The sequence below is a fragment of the Prunus mume genome, linkage group LG3 (genome assembly GCF_029339155.1).
Source record: "Prunus mume cultivar Tortuosa linkage group LG3, ASM2933915v1, whole genome shotgun sequence".
Lineage (NCBI taxonomy): Eukaryota > Viridiplantae > Streptophyta > Magnoliopsida > Rosales > Rosaceae > Prunus > Prunus mume.
Window position 1 is genome coordinate 6,088,093 of NC_142700.1, and position 19,066 is coordinate 6,107,158.

The 19,066-nt window shown below is 33.6% G+C and overlaps 2 protein-coding genes across 4 annotated transcripts; both read right to left on the reverse strand.

The window, feature by feature from the left end:
* Positions 1-3,956: 3,956 nt before the first annotated feature.
* LOC107880796 (wall-associated receptor kinase 2-like) lies at positions 3,957-8,050 on the reverse strand. 2 transcript variants are annotated; one of them, XM_089049055.1, is made up of 4 exons: positions 7,782-8,050; positions 7,050-7,743; positions 5,616-5,774; positions 3,957-5,408 (listed from the first exon to the last, which is right to left on the reverse strand). In XM_089049055.1, the coding sequence occupies exons 1-4, from the start codon at positions 7,815-7,817 to the stop codon at positions 4,246-4,248; spliced, it is 2,052 nt and encodes a 683-aa protein (XP_088905181.1). In that variant the 5' UTR covers positions 7,818-8,050; the 3' UTR covers positions 3,957-4,245. The 2 variants fall into 2 exon arrangements, with proteins under 2 accessions (XP_088905181.1, XP_016648592.2); XM_016793106.2 differs by having other exon boundaries at positions 7,050-8,049.
* A 4,401-nt stretch (positions 8,051-12,451) lies between these two features.
* LOC107880756 (cyclic nucleotide-gated ion channel 1-like) lies at positions 12,452-17,145 on the reverse strand. 2 transcript variants are annotated; one of them, XM_089049056.1, is made up of 8 exons: positions 16,962-17,145; positions 16,361-16,469; positions 15,454-15,946; positions 15,149-15,346; positions 14,667-14,965; positions 14,030-14,141; positions 13,524-13,772; positions 12,452-13,150 (listed from the first exon to the last, which is right to left on the reverse strand). In XM_089049056.1, the coding sequence occupies exons 2-8, from the start codon at positions 16,402-16,404 to the stop codon at positions 12,719-12,721; spliced, it is 1,827 nt and encodes a 608-aa protein (XP_088905182.1). In that variant the 5' UTR covers positions 16,405-16,469; positions 16,962-17,145; the 3' UTR covers positions 12,452-12,718. The 2 variants fall into 2 exon arrangements, with proteins under 2 accessions (XP_088905182.1, XP_088905183.1); XM_089049057.1 differs by lacking the exon at positions 13,524-13,772 and having other exon boundaries at positions 12,479-13,150; positions 16,962-17,143.
* Positions 17,146-19,066: the final 1,921 nt, after the last annotated feature.

Below are 19,066 nucleotides of genomic sequence, written 5' to 3' on the forward strand. Positions count from 1 at the left end.
AAGGGCTTTATATATGGTTCTTAGGTGAAATCATAGCTCTTAACTGTTGGATTGGATCATGGCATACATACCATGACATGTCTCAGACCACCAAATATTGATTAAACCATATAGAGGATTGGGGTAACCTCCTCAACTTCCTTTTTTTTCTTTTTTTTCTTTTTCTTGCTTCCCCCTAATAAAATTCATGTAGTAAATAGAAGATATGCTGCCTACTGTTTATTGATTAGCAAGTGTTGTGTTTGGACCATCCTTTACATGCCATGTTTGTTAGCAATTCTCCATAATCATTTTTTTTTAAATTAAAAAAAATCTAAGTAAAGAGAAAAAAGAGTTGGCAGCCTGAACCAAGGCAATGAGTTACGTTTATCACTCAGAACCAAACAGATCTTTAAGAAACTCATTTAACCTTTTTTTGTCGATCACGTCTAGAACTACGTACTAAAACATTTCTTCCGTTTTTTTACTTTATTTATTTTTTCTTCTGTGAGAATCCTGGACAGTGTGACTGACGAGAATTTTATTAAATTTTAGAAATCATCTAAAAGAGGATCTTAAATAATATAGGGAACCAATGTTGGTCTCTTTTCTTAATTGCAATCTTAAGAAAATGTACATATTGCAAAAGGAACAAGAAAATAATGGAGACATCCTAGCTGGAGGTAGAGTTCGCTTGTGTCACACAGCACAAGAAAGTAAAAGGAACAATAAAATAATGTAATAAAATATAAACAATAGACAAAAATAAAAAGGAAAGGAAAAAGAGATTGTCGATGCAGGGTTGGTACAGGCAACTCAGGGTTTTATTATAGCTGTATATACGTTTTGGAAGTCCATGGCATGGCTGGCTTCGTGTCATGGAACATATGGAGACATCCATATATGTTAAAATAAATAACACCTTGTTTGGATTGGACAATGCTGCTAAAATACTTCCTCTATTCCCACTAGCCTCCTAAAATTAAATATTTAAAATATTTTTTTAGAAGGAATACGTTTGAGATAATTAAAATATTTTTATTTGACTATCTCTGTATTTGTATGATTAGCAAACTCAAATAGGAAGAGATTGTGTGGCACAAGAGGTATGATCAATTATTATTTGTTTGTTTAATTGATATTTTGATATTGATTTTCGTTAGATTAATTGATATTGATTCTTGTTAGATTAATTAATGATTTGACATTGATTTTCATATTAATTAATGATTTGATATTAATTTTCGTATTAGTTGATATACCATATAAATTATAGCCCACTCCTTTTCTTTTAAGCTTTTAACCTTTAAAATTTTCACCTAGGCTAAAAAAATTCATAGTTCCGCCAGTGATTGCATGAGATGTTTAATGCTCACAATCATGCGTGATACTTTTTTTTCTTGAAAAGCATATGCCCCGAGCTCACAAAAAAAACAAGGGCTAATGAACTAATGTGGGGCCTTCAAAATTTGGCCTATTTTATTTTATTTTTTCATAAATGGATTTTGCATTAATTTATAGCTATATTTGGCTTATAACCCATGATTGAAGATGACCTCACTAAAAGAACGCGATCAAAGTGATGTTGAGTTTTATATAACAAAAAAATATGATTATGAATTATACAAAACAGTATGCCGATGTTGATATATGTCTTCATTAAAGGAATTGCTACCCAGCCAAGCCATGCCAGGGCTAATTCTAGAGGATGGTGACTTTACTAGTAGAAAAATCTCGTGTTCAAAAAGACAAAAAAAAAAAGGCATAAGAGATAATGTATTAAAATAAAAAGAAGAGACATGTTTAGGAAAAGAAAGGAAAGGAAAGGAAAGGAGAGATGATATGTGGAATCTACCTAAATTTGAGATGTGGTCACTGATGAATAATGTAGTCAATAAATATAGTTCAAATACAACGAATATGTTTATATATAAGAAGTCCTTCTCAACATAAGCGCTTTCAATAAAAGTAGCTCTAGAATTAATGGTACATTAAATAAAACTAAAATCATGGCTTAATGACTTACAACCATGGTGCATGACGCACGACCTCGTGCATCACGCCAACCATATCTCCATCCATAGAATCTTTGTTCACGATTGATTTTGACTGGACCAATTAGTACTGGAGATAGAACATGCTTATCTAAAAGCTGATGATATTATTTCACAATTGATCTACCTTTTGTTTTTATATTGTGGGGTTAAATAATTCACGTAGTGCTCCATTAGTACAAATTTGTCTATTGCAATAATGGTGTCTAGGTCGTCACTAAGTCAATGGAACATCCAAGAACAAATTCAATTATAATCCATGAACATAAAGCTTGGTAGTTTCAGCTAGGGATGGAAATTTGTAGAACGAATTAAGAATAAAGGAAGTGCTAGCAGGCCAAGGCCAATTCTACAAAATGGAGAAAATACTACAAATACTTGCAACCCGCGACCTCGTGCATCACGCCAGTCATATCTCCATCCATAGAATCTTTGTTCATAATTGATCTTGACTGGACCAAATTAATACTGGAGATGGAATTGATTCATGCTTATCTAAAAGCTGATGATATTTCACAATTGATCTCCCATCGGTACAATTTGTCCATTGCAATAATGTTGTGTGACTATAGTTGGGTTACAAGTGGCTTAGTTGAAGGGCTAAATGGTTAAATGTGATCCTCTCAAATTTGGTCAATTTTTTATAGCTCATAACTGGAAATGAGTTTTGCATTATTTTATAGTTATATTTGGCATATGACCCATGATCGGAGGTGACCTTACTAAAAGAACGCGATCAAAGTAATGTTGAGTTTTATTTAATAAGAGATATGATTATGAGCGACACAAATCAGTCTGCCAATGTTGATATATGTCTTCATTAAAGGAATTGCTAGCCAACCAAGCCAAGCCAAGCCAAGGCTAATTTTACGAGGACGGTGACTTTACTAGTAGAAAAATCTCATGATCAAAAATTTAAAAAAAAGGCGTAAGAGATAATGTATTAAAATAAAAAGAAGAGCCATGTTGAAGAAAAGAAAGGAAAGGGAAGGAAAAGAGAGACAAGTAATGTGCCTTTTCTCCTGCACATGTAAATGGAAAAGCAACTTCACGACCTCGTGCTTCACGCCAGTAATAGAATCTTTGTTGACAACTAATCTTGACTGGACCAATGGTTGTTGGTGGAGCTGTGAATATCTTGTTTTTATTAGTGATGAAGACTCGAGTCACAATCACGGCCTAAACCTGTGAATATCTGAGTGCAAGAAAATAATGTAATAAAAATAGAAAAAGTAGACAAGTTGAGAAAAGGAAAAAGAGAAAGGTAATGTGTCTTTTTATTTTGGAGTGTTTATTAATCAAGAATTGGAATTAAAATTAAGAATTGAATTTCAATTATAGAAGATTCTTACATTAATTTTCTTCACATCAAGGAATTAAAAAGTAAATAAGACCCACATAAAATAGCAATTGAGAAATTCAATTCTTGTGTGTGTGAGGTGGTATTTTAATTCTTGGTGAACTAACCTATTAGGAATTCATATTTTTTTACCTATTATATCCTCACACAATTTTAAAAAAAAGGTTGGATTTGACATATACTTTAATCAAACAACGAAGACATTTTAGTAATTAGAACATAGTCAAAAGTAGTTGAAGTGTCAAATTACAGGAACCAAAAATGACATTTAGCCTTAAATATTTAATATATTGTTTTAGAAGCAATATGTTTGAGATAATTTTAAAAAATAAGAAGCAATGAAAAATTAAAAACAAAAACAAAAACAAAATCAGATTGTTCAATTAACTACTACTTTTCTTTTTTTTTTTCTTTTTTTTAATATAAAAAAATTCAACATATAAACCTAATTAACAAGGGTATTTTTTGACATTTTTAATATTTTATTGTTCTTTGTCTTTTGTCTTTTGCTATATATATAGATTAATGTCTTAAATGATTACATACATTTCAATCAGAAAATCTTGAATTCATAACATCCTCAAATATAGAAAACCAACTTTGAACAGGATGCAAATCTAGTCACATACGAAAGAAAAAAAATTTACAATATATATATAACAAGTAAAGCACACAACACCTGGAAAAAAAAGGTAAAGCACACAACAAATTTACATGGAACAACAAACAAGTCAACTAATTATTGGTTCCATCTCCATGAGGTATTATTTCATGTTGCTCTCGCACTCTGCACTGGTTCCGGTTGTAATATCGACAGCGGAAGCAGATGACCCAACCAAGATGCCGGTGTCTTTAGCCTCTCCTCATCCACTTGGACGTAGTGCCATGGTTAGCACTAATAATTGGAGCTCTGGAGCTACTTGTCTCATGAAAGGCCTTTCCTTCCCCAATTGGCTTCAAGCATCTTTTTGCCAGATCAGCAGCTTTTCTGACTTCTGCATCAAGATGTTCCTCCACTATTTTTCCATCAAGAATTTGACCCAACATATCCTTTTCCACCGAGTCAACAAAGTAATTTGCTAGGTTTTCCTCTGCCTTTCGGCCTGTTAACAGCTCCGCTAGCACAACTCCAAAGCTATAGACGTCGCTCTTTTCTGTTAGGGGCTTCTTTGACTTTGAGTCAAGGTATTCAGGGTCTACGTATCCGTCCGAATCATGGACTAAAGTTGATTTTTGATTCTCATCTTCAGGAACCAGTAGTCTTGATGCTCCAAAGTCGGACAGTTTTGGCGTCATATTCTCATCTAATAGTATATTAGCTGTTTTCACATCACCGTGTATGATTTTATTCGAACCGTCGTGGTGCAAGTATGCTAGGGCTCCTGCCGTCTCGGCTGCTATGTTCAAGCGCGTTGTCAATGGAAGTGGTGGTGGCGGTTTTTCGCCTTCTTTTCCATGAATATGCGTATGAAGACTGCCATTGCGGATGAACTTATAAACCAATATTGGGGGTTTGGTCTCTAAACAACAACCTACGAATCTCACAACGTTATTATGGTTGATCTGATAAAGAACAGTCATCTCGTTAACAAATTGCTCCTGGGGGGTAATTTCTTTTTGGTCAGTTGGGGCCTCGGTATTTTGATTTTGGTCAGTTGGGGCGGAGTTGCTTTGTTTTTGGGCAGTTGGGGCAGTATCGGTAGTTTGATTTTGGTGATCAGTTGGGGCACTAACTCTTGACTTCCTTATGGCAACGTCTTTTCTATCTAGTACTCCTCTGTAAACAATTCCATGCCTTCCCCTACCAATTTCGTTTCTTACAGCATAATTATTTGTGGCCTCCTTAATTTCTGATTCAGTAAAGATTCTGGCTTTGTCCCCTAGTTTTTCCTTTAAACGCTCGCCGCCATTCTCTTCAAAGTATTTTCGTCTGAGATACTCTTCTTTTTTTTTCCTACTTTTCCTATATTTCCAAAGAATTGCAACCACTAAAACAGAGAAGCTCAATGACACACCTGCAATAAATTGAAAACCATATAGGCAAGTATCAGCTAGCTATTTCATTTCTTTCTTTTTTAACTCATGATTATTTTTTTTCTTTTTTGTTTTTGTCTACCTACTATTTTGTTTCATTGATTCATGAATAATATTAACTATGCATTACTGCTCGTGTGTTGAATATATGTTTCATTGATTGACTTATATGTAAAATAAATACATACCGAGCGAAATTTTCAAGGGTTTTGTATTGGGAGCTTTGATGCACGTAATATCGTCCAGATTATGGTAGCCACTGTTACATTCACAAGTGTAATTTCCAACTTTATTTATGCACTTCCCATTCTCACAGAGGGTCGCATTCAAAGCACACTCATCAATATCTGAAAGAAATAGTAAAACTCAAATATCATAGATCCATCAAGAAGAATATCATAGCTGCAATAATAATTATAGTAAATTTGGCTTACACCCTTCAAATTCAATTTACTGTACCTAAAACCCTTCACTCATGACTAGGATCCAACTCAGCAAGTTACCTAATTAAGCATAAAATCTGATTTATTGTACTTTTCAGATTCCAAAAATACCCTCAACTAAGCCATTATTGCATTTTGTATATTAATGTATGAATCAATATGAAAACAGTTTTTAATTGGATTGTATATAATGACAGATGTTGAATTTGGAAAGATCTCTAAATAGTTGTAATGGATGTAAGAATTAATTTTGAAACATTTTAAAAAAAATTTAACAATAAATTCAAATTTAGGTAATCAGTTTGTTTAATAAAATGTTTATATTATTTTCTTTTTATGAATTATACATGACTAATAATCCACTTTATAATTGTTTATGAATAAAACTGTACATACTAATTATGTTGAAAAAATAATGTACCTATTACTTGTTTGTTTTATGAAAAACATAATTTACCTAGTATGAAAAGTGTACATAATTATCTATTCCAAATAATGTACCTATACACATTTACAGGTATATTGTAAAATAATTTACTGTGGGTAAATAATGTACCTATATTTTATTTAAATTATTGTGTACCTATTTTTAATTATGAAAAATATACAATTACAAAGTAACTGACTTTTTTTTTTTGGGTAAATAATATACCTATATTTTATATGTATATATTTATATTATATTTCATAGGTACATTATTGGATATGTAATTTACAGATTTTTTATTTTTATTTTTTTTGTAATTTTAAGGGGCGAGATGTGAGAGGGAATGACAACTAAAAGAAATGGGGTGGTTGATATGCTATTAATAGGGAGTATATTAATTACAATTATGGTAGTTAATGAAATGCTTGAAATAAATTATAAATAAAATATGAAGTTTGGTGGCAATGATGTAAAAACATAGAAATACTACAACCTCTTATATCCTACAGTCATTTAAATTTGAAATTGGGTTTTACACATAGATTTATAGAGTGATGAGTATATGTTTAGGAAATAGAAAATGTAGGGATCTATATTGGACAAGATTTAATAATTATCACACACACAAGCAAACAAGCATATATATGTGTGTCAGTGTGTGTGTGTTTGTCCATGATATATAATAATTGTATGGTTAAACAATTTTCAATTCTACTAGGTAATTAAGAAATTAAAATAAAAACATATTATACCTTGGCAACTATCTTCGAGGTATGGGTTCCCTTTGTAGCCGTCCTTACACCGGCAAATGTAACCTGAAGAAGTCGTGTTATGGCAGTCACTGTTTCCCTTGCATGCATAATTGTTGCTTTTCTTTGCATTTTCACACGACTCGTCCCCAATTTTCCAATCAAGAACCAGGGGAAGCCGGGTTGTATTGCGGAGTTGTTGAAAACTTGTATTGCTGAATGTGAAGTTGCCCCTTCCCACAACGAAGGCGTAGCTGCAGGGGTTAAAGTCCCATACAGGCTCATGTTGTCTAAAGCTTAACACCGTCAGAGACAGGTTGTGCATTAAAGGGGGGATCTTCGTTTCGCAACACCCCATGCCAGAGCAAGGGTCGTTCTTATCAATGGCGTTGCTACTAATATTATTTTGACATTGGGAGAAGCAGCCGGTTGTGTAGTTTTGATCATCCCGGCTACCAACTAAGCGCACGTACGTGTCACAACCAACCGCAACCAACATGTTTTTGGCACCAGAGATGGTGTAAGGAGGAATCACAGTGAGCCCGCCTACGCTTTGGTCTTCGGTGCCGGTTTGGTCGCCTTGGCTGTCAAAACAAACTCGGTTTACTAACTGCATTGTTTGCAGCTCACCTTCTTCAAGGGATATGTTGCTGACAAGCATACGGGATTTCATCAATCGGGGTTCTGTGGACCTATCCTCGCAGGTGATTTCGAATCGTGGTCCGAAGTAACAACCGGCACCAATGCCAAATGGGTATGGAATTGTGACATTACCGCATTTGGGTTTGCAGCCGGGCAGGGCTATAGCTGTTTCATTTTCTTCTCCTGCTCCTCCTGCGCTTGCTCTTGTTGTTGCTACAGAATTTGTAGCCGCTAGTACAAGTACTACGAGCAACTTTATTGAAAGTTGCATAAGCATCCCATATTGAAAGGCCATATGTGGTATAGGCATGCACTGTATGTTATGTGGTAAATTGTTTCCTAAGGAAACTGAGGCAAAGCCTGGCCTATTATATAGATAGGAAATGCCTTTACTAACCTATAATTATTATTTTTTGTCTGTCAACACTCATCCGTCCGTTTTATTTATTTTAATTAACGAGTGAGAAAAGATTCCACCTCGAAACCCTTTTTCGATAATATAAAAGTATGTGAAAATATTTGGTTGGCTTGGTTGTTTGTTAAAATTGGCGACCAACTGGCGTGGCTTGACTAAAAGACTTTCTTAATAGATAGCTTTTTCATATTCGTGATGAAGAGTCGAGTCACAATAATTAACCCACTATACAAAGAATGCATTGAAATGTAGTCTACGGCTAGATGAGCGTCCACGTGGCTGTTCTAAACAGCAAACGACATGTAATACTACGTCATCGCGTTAAGCCACTTTGGTGTCATCATCCACTGGATCCTACGTGCCCCGTCTCATGTGCATATTACGATGATTTTTTTATTAATAGGGTCATTTTAGCATGAGGTATTATATAATTACTTAGAGGAATTAGTATTTATAAATATCCATTAACACATGTATAAGATGTACTACGTGGTAGTATTCTATAATCTCTCCGCATATAAAATTTCTAAAACCAATTAGAAAATAATAAGTGGCTAGTTTTGAGTTTTTCCCTTCAAATAGATTATATATGAGTAATTGTATAATATATCATGCTAAAATGAGTTTAGACAATGATAATAAGTAACTAATGACATACATTGAATTTGAAAACATCTTCAAATGATTATAATAAATGTAGGAATTAATTTAGAAACTTATTTGAAATTAAATATTAAATTCAACATTAACGTGTTAGTAACATTTTAGTTTATTTAATAAATTTTTGTTGTTGTTTTCTTTCTATAAATTATACTACTAGTAATCTATTTTATTATAGTTTTAATGAATAATAGTGTACATTCTAATTATGTTGAAAAATATTTTGATAATCTATTTATTTTTTGTTTATGAAAAACAATTTTTTTTTTTAAATGAACCTATTTTTTTTCTAAATAATGTACCTATTTTTTTCTCTAAATAATGTACCTTTTTTCTCTGAATAAAATACCTATTATTTGTTTTATGAAAAACAATATTTTTATTATAAATAAACCTATTTTCTCTCTCCAAATAATGTACCTATTTTTTTTCCCTTATAATGTACCGAGTAAAACAATGTGCGTATTTTTTTAAACGAACCTATATGTCCTCTCCAAATTATTGTACCTATACACATTTATAGGTATATTGTAAAATAATTTACCTATGGGTTAATAATGTACTTATATTTTTTTTATAAATTATTGTATACCTATTTTTAATTTATGAAAGATGTAAAATGTAAAATGTAAAATGTGTACCTGTCTTTGATTCGATCACTGAAAGACAAAATGTAATATTTCCAAATATGTGAGTATGTGAAAATATTTGGTTGTTGCTAAAATTGATGACAATAGTATGGTGATTGGACCTAAATGATAAAGTGGCGTGGCTTGACCAAGACTTCAGATAAGGGATGAAGACTCGAGTCGCAATCAAGGGCCAAAGCTGCTCACTACTAAAAAGTGAGGAAATAATGCAGGCACTGTCGTCGATGATGACGATTGAATAAATTTAAAAGCAACTTGTCTGAATTGCGGTCGTCTTTATTTCATGCCCTACGTGTTTTGTACAGCTTCAATATTTTCTGAGTGATCATGACATTGGGATTGCACAATTCGCATGACGGTCCTCCTCCAGTGGTACAAATTTGTCCCTTGCAATAATATAATACGTCTAGGTCGTCTCTAACTTGTTGGAAGTCCATGAGCTATCCAATATAATTCCTGCACAACTCTTTCAGGATGGTGATGGGTAGGTAAAAGGTAAAACAGGCAAATTCAGGATGGTGCTTAGACTTGTTTTTTTTCGGTGCTTAGACACATGAGGACAGGAAAACAGAGCGAACTTAAATAATAATAATTTATTGGTCATCTAAATTAAATAATTACCAAAAAGTAGAAAATTTACACAAAACCCATCATCTGTTTTTGGTCAACACCAAACCCATCATCATGGACATCATCTTGCAACATCACTCACTCAGACCTGGCCTTACTAATTCTTCCCATGACATTGGGCCACCGGCGGATCAATAACTCGATCCGAATAGCTTTTAGGCCCAATTGTTTCTTTATTTATATAATTTTTTGGGGTTCTTTTTCAATTTTCTTACGAAGGAAGAAATCTTCTGACGAAACAACAGGGAAGCATCAACGATCCAGCAGACTGACTCTGTACACACACAAAAAAGACAGAGACTTTACGTGGCGTTAAGGAGAAATGTTCCGTTTTTCTATTCGCTCTGTGTATTATTGATATATTAATGCTTTGAGGGGTTTTCTTTTTCTATGTTTGGTTGCTGAGAAAACTGAGTAGAAAAGGAAAAGAAAGAAATCTGATTAACAATGTGAGAGAAAATGATATATTAATGCTTTGGTCAGTGGGTTGGAATCTACAAGGCCTTGCTGTGGTGAGAGAGAATGATTAACTGGGTTGATTATTGAAGAAAGGGTGATTAAAATCTAACTCTATTGGTGAAGAAAGGGTCTTATATATTCTTGTTTACTTGTCAACCTACGCTATATTCTGGTCTCCTATTGGAATTTTCCAATAATTTTCATTAATGTTTTGCTCTGCTTGCTTTGCATGAAGTGAAAAAACATGGAAGCAAATGAAAGTTGGTGACACAGCGTGACAAATAAATGGTTAAAACTTTAGCCTATAACATGAAACTCTAGAATCAATCAAGAAGCAGGACCGACCCTAACTTTTGGGTGGCCCTAGGCTAGAAATGAAAATGAGGCACATTTCTCTTTCATTCGCTAGAATATAATAAACTAACATGGAAAAAAAATTATGCAATTAAATACAATCACTACTACATTTTATGATTTGCGCGATGAAGAGAATGTCGTCGCGCAAAGTTACTTTTAGTCGCACAAATTTCTGCGCGACAGAAAATTCGTCGCGCAAACAGCGTAAAGAAAGACTTTGCGCGACCAATTTTTTGCATTCGTCGTGCAAAACTGTGCGACAGATTAACCTTCGTTGCACAAAAGGTTAAAGGACGACACAACTGTTCGCCACACAAACCTTTGCGCGACAAAAGAAGGTTCATCGCAACAACACTGCGCGGCGGATAATATTCGTCACGCGATTCGTGTCGCAGAAATTTGCGCTACGAAGAGTCCTTCGTCGCTCAATTTGTGTCGCCAACGTTTGCTCGACGAACGATATTGCGTGACGAAATAGTCGTTGTCGCGCATATCCTTTTCGCGCGACGAAAGACTTCGTCACGCAAGAATAAATTATATGTATTTAAAATGTTTTTTACGTTTTTTTTATTTTGTAAAATGTGACTTTGCAAGACGAGAAACGTTTCATCGTGCAAAATTAATATAGATTATATAAATTTAATATTACGTTTTTTTTTTTTTGCTAATAAAATGAAATTGCAAAAAAAAAAACGAAAAGAATACATTTATTATATAAAATAAAATAAATGTATACTACAAGAGAATTTTTTTTAAAATAATTATGAAAATACAAAACTAATCAAATAATGTTCCAAAATCTACATTGTCATCTGGCGCATGCGGCTCGGAGGTCTGGGGGTCTAAAGGGGCCGTGGTCTGGTGGAGATGCTCTTGGTGGACGGGCTCGGAGGTCGACGCATCAAAATGCGTGACTGGAATGCTGGACCGTGCGAAGGATTGCAGAATCACAGACATCTGACTCTGTAAAGCGGCCACCTATGCTGTCAAACCTGACTGTTTGACTGCGCCCTTTCCTTGTAAGGCCATGCATTAATTCCTTTTACAACCAGCGTTGTTGTGTTGAAGTTGTGAGTAAAGAAACTACTAGCAGGCCTGGCCTGCCTTGATCAATGCATGCATATATTTAGTACTTATTTGTGTATTAATTAATGTAATTTTTTCCACCCCAAGTCCAACGCTATTGCTTCCTGGAATGTGATTTAGCACAAGGCGTCAACTTCTCCTGCAAGTTCATTCACCAAATTATTGTTTTTATTTTCTATCCATGGATTGAAGTCAGATTTATCTAGGTACAACTCTTACATTCTAGTTTTAGAAGATGAATGGAGACGTAGCGTCTTACTAGACAAAAATAAATGACCTTCAGGGCAGCCCATAATTTGAATAAATGAGAAGCTTGACTAGAGGCATCATTCATTTGTGGAAACATGTATGGGGCAAGTAGTAGCTTTATTTTTATCACAACAATAGTAATAGAGGCATCAACTTCCTTTTTCATAAACTCTATTCACCAAATAATGTGTCAGGGCAAACTGAGATGTTCGAATATGATTTTCCGTAACTATTTGAAGGCAAAAAAACACCATGACTGATATGAAATTATTTCAGGGTCTACATGACGTGAAATAAATTTTTTATTTTGGACAAACTGGTACTTGATTAAAACTAGGGCGCAATCACAGCACCAAAATACAATCAGGCAAGAGTCCAATGACAGAGAATTATAGGCAAAACAAAACAACAAATGTGAACATAGCTTGTGGCGGTGGGCATGGTAGGCCATCCTTGTTTAAAACGAGTTAATTTTAGACACAAAAGCACTCAAAACACAAGTACACAAAATAGAAGGCAGGAGATCAAGGATCATTGTGTAACTTCCACCAGTGTTTGCATTTGGAGACTACACTTCTCAAGTCCTTGGCTGAGAGAGCAAAGCCTTCTACTTTTGTAGAACATTTCACAATTTCGGGGCAGGTAGGAAGATTCTGAAACCGACCCGATTCGCTGGGCGATGCCGATACCCACGTCAGAAGCTCTTCTCCATAAACCTCACGTTTCTCAACAACTTCCTTAGTGGCCATTGATCCAGGATTTGTTTCGCCACCATGAGTAAGACTAGGATCAGGATTTGTGCTGTACCTCAATAACGTACCTTCTATAATGAGAAGCATGCGATCCATTGGGTCCCCCTTTCGAAAAATGATTTTATTTTCTGGGTACGTCACTGGCGTCAGATAGTCACACATCATTTTCAACACTTTGTCATCCATTTCTTTAAGGAGTTGAACCTGTATTTAGAGTTGATCAAAATTTAAACACAAGGCAAGATTAATTCATCTATATAACTTAACTGTTACAAATTCATTCCTTTGTAAATTGGACTAATGTCCTAACCTTTGTTAAGTGAATGATTATAAATTATAGATCTTAATTAATTAAAACGGATAAGAGTTCAACATATTGTCGTGGCTTACAAGTGTTTTATCTATGAAATAAGACTTATAAAGACTAGACTTTATACGAGACTTGTAATACCCAGTCCTGACCGAGCCACCAAATGAGGCTTATACAGTACCTTATGGTAGGTCAAGGCAACTCATTTACATACAAATACTTAAGAGAGAGAGAGAGAGAGAGAGAGAGAGAGAGAGAGAGAGATACTTGTGATAGAATATCGAAGCAGAGAACACGCTTTAGAGATTTTTTCGTCAACCAAGGAAGAACATTGAATAGATTCTCTAGATCAGCATCTTTGTCCTCTTTCAATTTTTTATTTATGTTTTTCATGATTTCCTTCTTCATATCATCAGGAATGCCATTTGTCACCATCCATCCTTCTATCACTTGCTCTTTTGCTTTTATCTTCTGCCTTATTTCCTCTGATTTTGTGGTTCTCATCTGAATAAATGTCTGAAGATACATTTCACCACAAATAGTAAATTAGAAGTGTATTTTGATTACCCCAATCGTCAATCTTTTAGGTATTCCTTTAAAAATCATCCATGCACAAAATCACTTAAATTCAAAATTATTTTGACCAATCAATTAATAGTTGTCATTTTAGTAGTGGACCTACAATGTGAACTAGTAGGATAATATTATATGAGGGAAAACAATTGAAAATAAATAAACTAAATTGATATCCAACAGAGAGATTCATTACTAACCTGAACATTTCCAATGAGATATATAAATAGTAGCAAGCCAGTGATAGAAATAAGAATTGCAAACAAGTTTTCCCACACATAACTACTTGTTTCGAGATTCGTGCCAAAATTGCTGCAGAAATCAAGTAAATGTGAGATACTAATGAATGACCGGAGAAAGTAGTTATAAAAGCAACACTTTTATTTTTCTAAAGTTTCTGTTAAGATTTTGTAAGATCAGAGGAATTTAGGGTTGCTAAAAGGATCCTCCTTGTATAAGTTTACTTACCACATAAAAATAATTGGAATATTAACAGGGGATACAAAATATGGTAAAAATAGGTTCTATTTTTAAACGTACGTTGAATATGATATTTATTATTTAGTAAAAAAATAAAAGGAATAGGATATCCTTTTTATTGAAGACTTCTTTTGTTACATTTTTTTTTCTCATAGTAGACAAATATATATATTTCTTTGATTAATAGGGGATACAAAATAAAATCAGAAATTTCCAAAATAAATAAATATTTTTTTTACTATTGAAGACTTCTTTCGTTACTTTAAAAAAAAAAAAAACTTTTAGTATATATATATTTTTTAGTAAGGGATACAAAATAAAATGCTGAAATATTCAAATAAATATGTACGTGCAAACCTTAGATTTCTCAGGCCCCACCAGAAAGAGTAGGCTAACTTGGTTGGAAAAGTAGAATTATTCCCCGCATTACCAGACTTAAGAGAATCAAGAAATATTCCATATTCAAACGGCGGTGTATCATTGTATGGAACATCTATTTTGCAATGTTTATCAAAAAATGTGGTAACGTTTATAGACGTATTGCGATCGTAACAATAAAAGGTATTGCATCCTTCATGTTTGTTTTTTTGACAAGCCCGATACCAACATGATGTCTCTCGTTGAATGGAAAAGAAGTACCAAAAAGCTCCAAGAACCTATTAACATCATAATTAATTAATTGTTAGAGCAATTGCATTGACACCTACACTCACCCTACTTCATCACTATTCACTTTCCAATCATGGAGTTATTGTAAATGAAACTAAACTTCATCAAGCAATATTTATTAGCAAAGTATATATGTACTAAAATGAAATGATACGGAAAGTGAAACTTACATGGCTAGCAAGAATGTAAAGAAACAAATTGAATAGGGCTTTGACTTGTATTCCAGTAGTTCTTGTAAGTTCCTTAGATGAAAAGATAATTCGGCAAATTCTTGGCAAATATTGACTGAGAAGAAAAAAGTTGACAACCTTTCTCCGTTCTAAATATCCCTCCCCTTTCATTTTGTAAAAACCTTTTAGTACTAGAAGCTGGACAAAATAATAAATAGTATAATGGGTTAGAAGTCCGTTAATTAAAGCTGGATAAGAACCTAGCTCATAATATACACAAAAAATTTGAATTTCTCTTATATTACCTGTGGCATGGGAAAAACAGAGAGAAGGTCAATCAGCAAAGAGCCCCACGACAACTTCCTAGCAAAAATCTCAGCAAATGGAATTATCTCCTCTGTTCTTATTAAGGTCGTTTGCCAATCCAATTGCACCTCTGACTTTCTTTTGTTGATTCCCTTGTAGGCCTTATTAAGAGCTTCCCAGATTTGATATCCAATATGCACCAAGAAAGTTATATCCGTGAGAGATCGCAAAATCAGAGCCACATTCCTCAACTTTTTGTCCATTCCAAGACATTTACTATCCTCATCGATGAATGGAATGTAAAAGAACAAGGGATCTAGGGAAACTGCAATTACACATGAAATTACAATCATCTTGTTCCAGAATGAAGCTGAAAGAACTGTTTTTGGCCATTTGTTCTTTGTTGAAGGTTCCCCAATTTTGTTGGATACCGCGGAAAGTGGTGGCTGCCCCTCAGCATCTTCCAAACTGTAAAGTTTATCTGGTGTATTGCTGATTAAAAGAAAAATGCAATCAGAAAATTAAGACAAGTAAAAGGACTTTACAATGTGATATAGAAATTAGAGTATCAAACCCAAAATCAAATGACGAGTGAATTAAATTATTTTATTTATTGTATGGTATATTTTCAACGTCGGATATACTCTTAACACATAGAGCGTCCATCATTAGATTAACCATTTCAGTAGTCCCAAATGAGCTATTAGAACTGTACTAACTTACTAATTGCTTAGCGCTTGAACTCTAACCAACACATTTAATTTAATTATTTGGTAATTATTTTCTATTGCGGTCTTGTGAAGCAATATGTACTTGTAAAGTGATATGATACTCACTGGGCATTCCAAATAGTGCTAAGCAATATGTACTTATATTATTAAAGGACCACATCTTGTAAAAACTAACCTTACGATAATGATCTCATCGTTTTCACTGCTCTGTAAAGACATAACTTAATTCTTCTTATATGGTGGTGGATAGGATAGTTTGAACTACTCTATTTTCTGAACGAGCCCTGAAAATCGAAAACAAACAAATTGCAAATAATTAGTAAAAGGTTTAACCATTCAAGTTGAAGGTAGAAGAAGTCATGAAGAAAACTTATCATTTCCAATCTCTCACATAATAATAGTAGGATATTAATTAACACATTATAACTCAACTTGAACAAAAGATGGAAGTTGGCTAATGAAAGAAAGAAACAGAGAAAGGAAAGGATAAAGTGTGAAGCGCAACCTTCTCCATATAACTTACAAGCTAAGATTAAAAAAAACGCTAATAACAACAAAAATATTGTAAGACATGCGATCTCTTTCAAGCTTCAAAAACTGTGTAAATTAGAGAAAAATAAAATCGTTCTAATTGTGATAAAATAAATAGACTACCTCTGTGTTTCCGGTAAACACTACACTCAAGAGTATACAGAAGCCTCTGAACGTAGATATTAAGAAAGAGTTTAAATATATTTATTTCAGGATATTAAAGCTTACTGATAAAAAAAACTTACCACGCTATTTACTGGATGCTATGGGAAGAGGATAAGAGAATAGGGATATATATTTTTTTTCCCCCTGTTTTGGGTCAATAAAACTTCATCAGATGAAGAGAGATTACAAGAGAAGAAAATGCTCCGGAAATAAGGATGATCTGTGAGGAGAGAGGATTCTTTCGCTAGTCAAAAAGAGAGGTGGGCTTACTAGACAATTTCGTGAAATTTATAAACAGGGCAATGACTTCTGTTTACCTTCGTTGACTGACCAAGACTTTGTTTTCTGACCCAAAAAAAAAGAAAAAAGAAATCACTGACAATTTTAAATAATAAAAAAATGCTATCCATGGAAGGACCGGTGTGTTGGAATCGAAGCTATGCAGTCGAAGGATGAAGAGTAGAAAAAGATTCAAGGGGAATTGTTTTTTCTTTTTCTTTTTTTATTCCAAGGCTAACAATGTTAAGTTTAGGCTAAGTTGGATGGATACGGGTCAAAGAATAAAGAAGTGGCATAGAGTAGGGGATATGATTCTGGGGACAGCAGACTGGCACCAGTAGATTTATTTTTATTTCTTATTTTATGATGTTTACAACGCAAGGCTTGCTTGATCTAAAAAATCTATATCTTATGAGGAAAAAAAAAATCTCCATAAAGAAACTATGCCTATCAACCTTGTCAGTGGCAAACATGGCAGGGGGGTTATTGGAGTTGGAAAGGGCCACAAAAAGGGTTTAAAAATTTAATGGAAGTAGGAAAAAGAAAATTTAATTAAGAATGATAAAAAGAGAAAGAAAAAAAAACTTTTGAGAATTTTACCAACAAAAAAAAAAAAAAAAGGATACGTGTAATTTTGTGGTTGAGCCACATTACTAGACAAGGAATCCTCCTTTTGGACAAGGAAAAAAACATTAATTATATATCCTTTAAAAAAAAAAACCAAGAAAAGAAGAAAGATTGAGCCTTGGATGATTGATTACCAAGTGGATATATGTTTCATTAAGAGGAATACTAACTGGGTCTCCCTTTTACATTTTTAATACTTCATATCCTATTATAACATTAAAAAAGTAATTCTTCGAGTTTACATGGAAATGCTTATGGAGGAAGTAATCCTCCTCATGAGCACTTTTAATAAAAGTACTTCTAGTTTTAATAGTACAATAAATGATCCAACTGTCAAACTTGTTTGTTTATATTTTCAAATCATATACGCCAAAAATAAAAAAAAATAAACATTCAGAGATCAAGTAACGGGACAAAACTTTTTGACGGTTATAAATGAAAAATCATGATTTAACGGTTATTTTAACTCCGATTTTGATGATTTTTTACCGCTACACTCCTTTACATGAATACAATGACTGAATTTGATCTTCAATTTAGAATATTTACACTAGTGGATACCACAAAATCTTATGTTATATTTAACAAAAGTATAAATAAACTCTTAATTGTTATTGAATATATTGTTTTGATGGCATACACATTCTACGAAACTAGTTTGAACGATCCAACCGTCAAACTTGTTTGTTTATACTTCGAGATCATATATGCCAAAAATTGAAAAAAATAAACATTCAGAGATCAAGTAATGAGACATAACTTTTCGACGGTTATAAATGAAAAATCATGATTTAACGGTTATTTTAACTCCGATTTTGATGATTTTTTATAGCTACACTCTTTGACCCTATATAAATACAATGAACTAATTCGATCGTCAATTTTAAAAATATATTTTTAACAAAAACCCAATCCAAACAACAATAATATATTTTTCTAACAAAGATTTTAAAAAATAATTTTTTTATTTTATAAGGACTTTGCGCGACGAAGTTTTGTTGTTTCGTCGCTCAAAGTAGCTTTGCTCGACGAAATGATTTTCGTTGCGCAAAGTAGCTTTGAGTGACTAATTGTTTTCGTCGCGCAAAGGCGCTTTGCACGACGAATTTTTTCCTTCAAAAAGCGACTTTGCGAGACAAATTTTTTTGGTCGCGCAAAGTTTGATCGCTAAGACTTTGCTCGACGACGATTATCGCTATGCAAAGTTGGTCGCGCAAGGTTTTTAGCGACGAAGTTTTGAGTTTCGTCGCGCAAAGTGACTTTGAGCGACAAATAATTT

Coding starts and splice junctions, on each gene's coding strand:
- LOC107880796 (XM_016793106.2), bottom strand. CDS start 7,998: ATGCCTATACCACATATGGCCTTTCAATATGGGATGCTTATGCAACTT. Junction 5,775..7,049: donor CCTCGAAGATAGTTGCCAAG/GTATAATATGTT, acceptor TATTTCTTTCAG/ATATTGATGAGTGTGCTTTG. Junction 5,409..5,615: donor ACCCTTGAAAATTTCGCTCG/GTATGTATTTAT, acceptor AATTTATTGCAG/GTGTGTCATTGAGCTTCTCT.
- LOC107880756 (XM_089049056.1), bottom strand. CDS start 16,404: ATGTCTTTACAGAGCAGTGAAAACGATGAGATCATTATCGTAAG. Junction 15,347..15,453: donor CTGTTTTTCCCATGCCACAG/GTAATATAAGAG, acceptor TATTTTGTCCAG/CTTCTAGTACTAAAAGGTTT. Junction 13,151..13,523: donor GCTTCGATATTCTATCACAA/GTATCTCTCTCT, acceptor CTCTAAATACAG/GTTCAACTCCTTAAAGAAAT.